The sequence below is a fragment of the Tupaia chinensis genome, unplaced genomic scaffold, assembly GCF_000334495.1.
Source record: "Tupaia chinensis unplaced genomic scaffold, TupChi_1.0 Scaffold000624_1, whole genome shotgun sequence".
Classification (NCBI taxonomy): domain Eukaryota; kingdom Metazoa; phylum Chordata; class Mammalia; order Scandentia; family Tupaiidae; genus Tupaia; species Tupaia belangeri.
In genome coordinates this window covers 1985457-1987484 of record NW_006160144.1, presented here as the reverse complement: position 1 = coordinate 1987484, position 2028 = coordinate 1985457, and the positions used below count along the sequence as shown (strand labels likewise).

At 57.4% G+C, this 2028-nt stretch overlaps 1 protein-coding gene across 1 annotated transcript; it reads left to right on the top strand.

The window, feature by feature from the left end:
• Window positions 1-4: 4 nt before the first annotated feature.
• RPRML (reprimo like) lies at window positions 5-714 on the top strand (the record flags this gene model as incomplete). Its single annotated transcript, XM_006159126.2, has 1 exon — window positions 5-714. A coding segment is annotated over one exon (261 nt), but the record flags the coding sequence as incomplete, so codon positions are not given.
• Between the last annotated feature and the right edge of the window lie 1314 nt (window positions 715-2028).

Genomic DNA, 2028 nt, shown 5'->3' with positions numbered 1-2028 from the left:
CACGTGGCTGGGCTGCTGCCCCGGGGGCGCGCCGCTGACCGCCAGCGACGGAGTTCCCACGGGGCTGGCGCCCGACGAGCGCAGCCTGTGGGTGTCGCGCGTGGCGCAGATCGCCGTGCTCTGCGTGCTGTCGCTCACCGTGGTCTTCGGCGTCTTCTTCCTGGGCTGCAACCTGCTCCTCAAGTCCGAGAGCATGATGAACTTTCTGGTGCAAGAGCGCCGGCCCTCCAAGGACGTGGGCGCCGCCATCCTGGGGCTGTACTGAGCGCCGCCACGGCCACCCCAGACCGCGCAGCAGTAGGAAGGGAGGCCAAGACCCTCGTCTCCCTCTCCCTGCTCTGCCGACATCTCCGGGCGGGCAGTGCGAGGGGCAGCGACGTGCCTCGGGTGCTCGGATCTGGGGACACCGCGGGACTCGAAGCGACGGCGCGGGAAGGGACTTCCACTTCCGGCTCGGTCTTGTGTGCGCTGCAGCGTTTGCGGTTGGGATGAGGGTTCTTAACAATATTTTTTTTAAAAAAAGAAGTTCGGGACGGGGTGGGAGTAGGTGTGGGGTCCAGGTTGGGGCCGAGATCACCGGCGTGGGAGTTTTGTGTGCACGTCGTTGGGGGCTGTGTGGCGGCTGGTTACTAGCAGGGCAGAGAGAGTGGCGGGAGAATCGGGGTCTGCGAGCTCCCTGGCCTGATTCTGCAACTGAAAAGAAACCTTGGAATAAATGGCCGCCGTCGGGCTCCTGGCTACGTCTCACCTGAGCCTGTGGGTTTGTGTGTGCGTTGTCAGGGGCGGAGGGAGGGTGGCATGTAGTCTAGTCCGGGGCTCTTTGAGCGGGTAGGGAATCTAGACCCTGCGGGAACGTCAGGCTGCATGCAGCGCCTTCGGGGCGGGTCCTCGGTTCTGAGGGCTCCGCGGGCTCTGCGGTCTCTGTCTGCTGAGGGCGGAGTCACCAAGGCAAAAGGAACCGCTTTCTGCCCCCACAGCGGAGGAGGCAGGTCTTGGGGGTGATTTGGCCATTGGTGAGAGTAATTAAATAATTGAAATTGTCTCCTCAGTGCAATGAAAAACAACAACAACAACAACAAAAATACAAGTGGAGTCCAAAAGAGTGAAAACAGTACAAATTAATCCACTGGGATAGCAAACAAAATACAATTTGGAAGGGGGGAGGGATTGGGCTACTTAGGAATTTGGTTTTAAGGCCAAAAGCCCCATCTAAAGACTTTTGACCCCATCCGTAGAGAGCACAGATGAGTAAATTGTGAAGATTCCCCTTGCTGCAACCAGAAGGGTCGGTAGGGGTCTGGTGAGGAGGCCCCAGGATGTTTAAAATGACAGAAAATGGCCTCCAGACACAGTTTCTTTGGGAAAACTGCAGCCTGCTGTTAAGAGATGCTCCCAGCTGCCCAGAAACTAAGCACCTCTGCAGGTCTGACTTCCCTCAGAGCAGTGTTAAGCGGTAAGAACCCTGCAAGGGTCTGGTCCCAGAGAGAGCTGCACTAGGGGCCCCGGGGAGAGAAGGTCGGGCCTTGTGCCTGTGTGCACTTCCTTAGCCCTAGTGCTACCTCACTCAGGCAGCCCGCGTACTTGGAAGATATTTCCAGCAGACGTTTCTATAGACTTCTCTCTTTTGCACGGGTGATGTGAAGGAGAATGAGAAGGAAGCTGGCTGAAGCCTTAGCTGGCTTTGGGTCGAGAAGCCAAGGGATGCCTTTGACACTTCTGTCTTTGACACTAGTTCCTCCCCATACAGTCACTGGCTGTGAGGGTTCTGCAAGCTTCTTGGCCCCAAGCACTCCTGCGCAGTCAGAATGGATATGTCCCCCTTCCCCATCCCAGTCTCAGCCTAGAAAGTTTCATTCTGTTGGACAGGACAGGGCGGGAAGGTCAGGTGACAGACTCTGAAAGGTACCTGTGGGACAAAACTCAGACATGGGCCTGTTATGCTAATGGTGCGCTGTGACTTGCAGGTAGCCTTGCCTGATTGAGGGAGCACAATCTCTAGGGGGTTGGGCAACCCGAGCACAGGAGTCC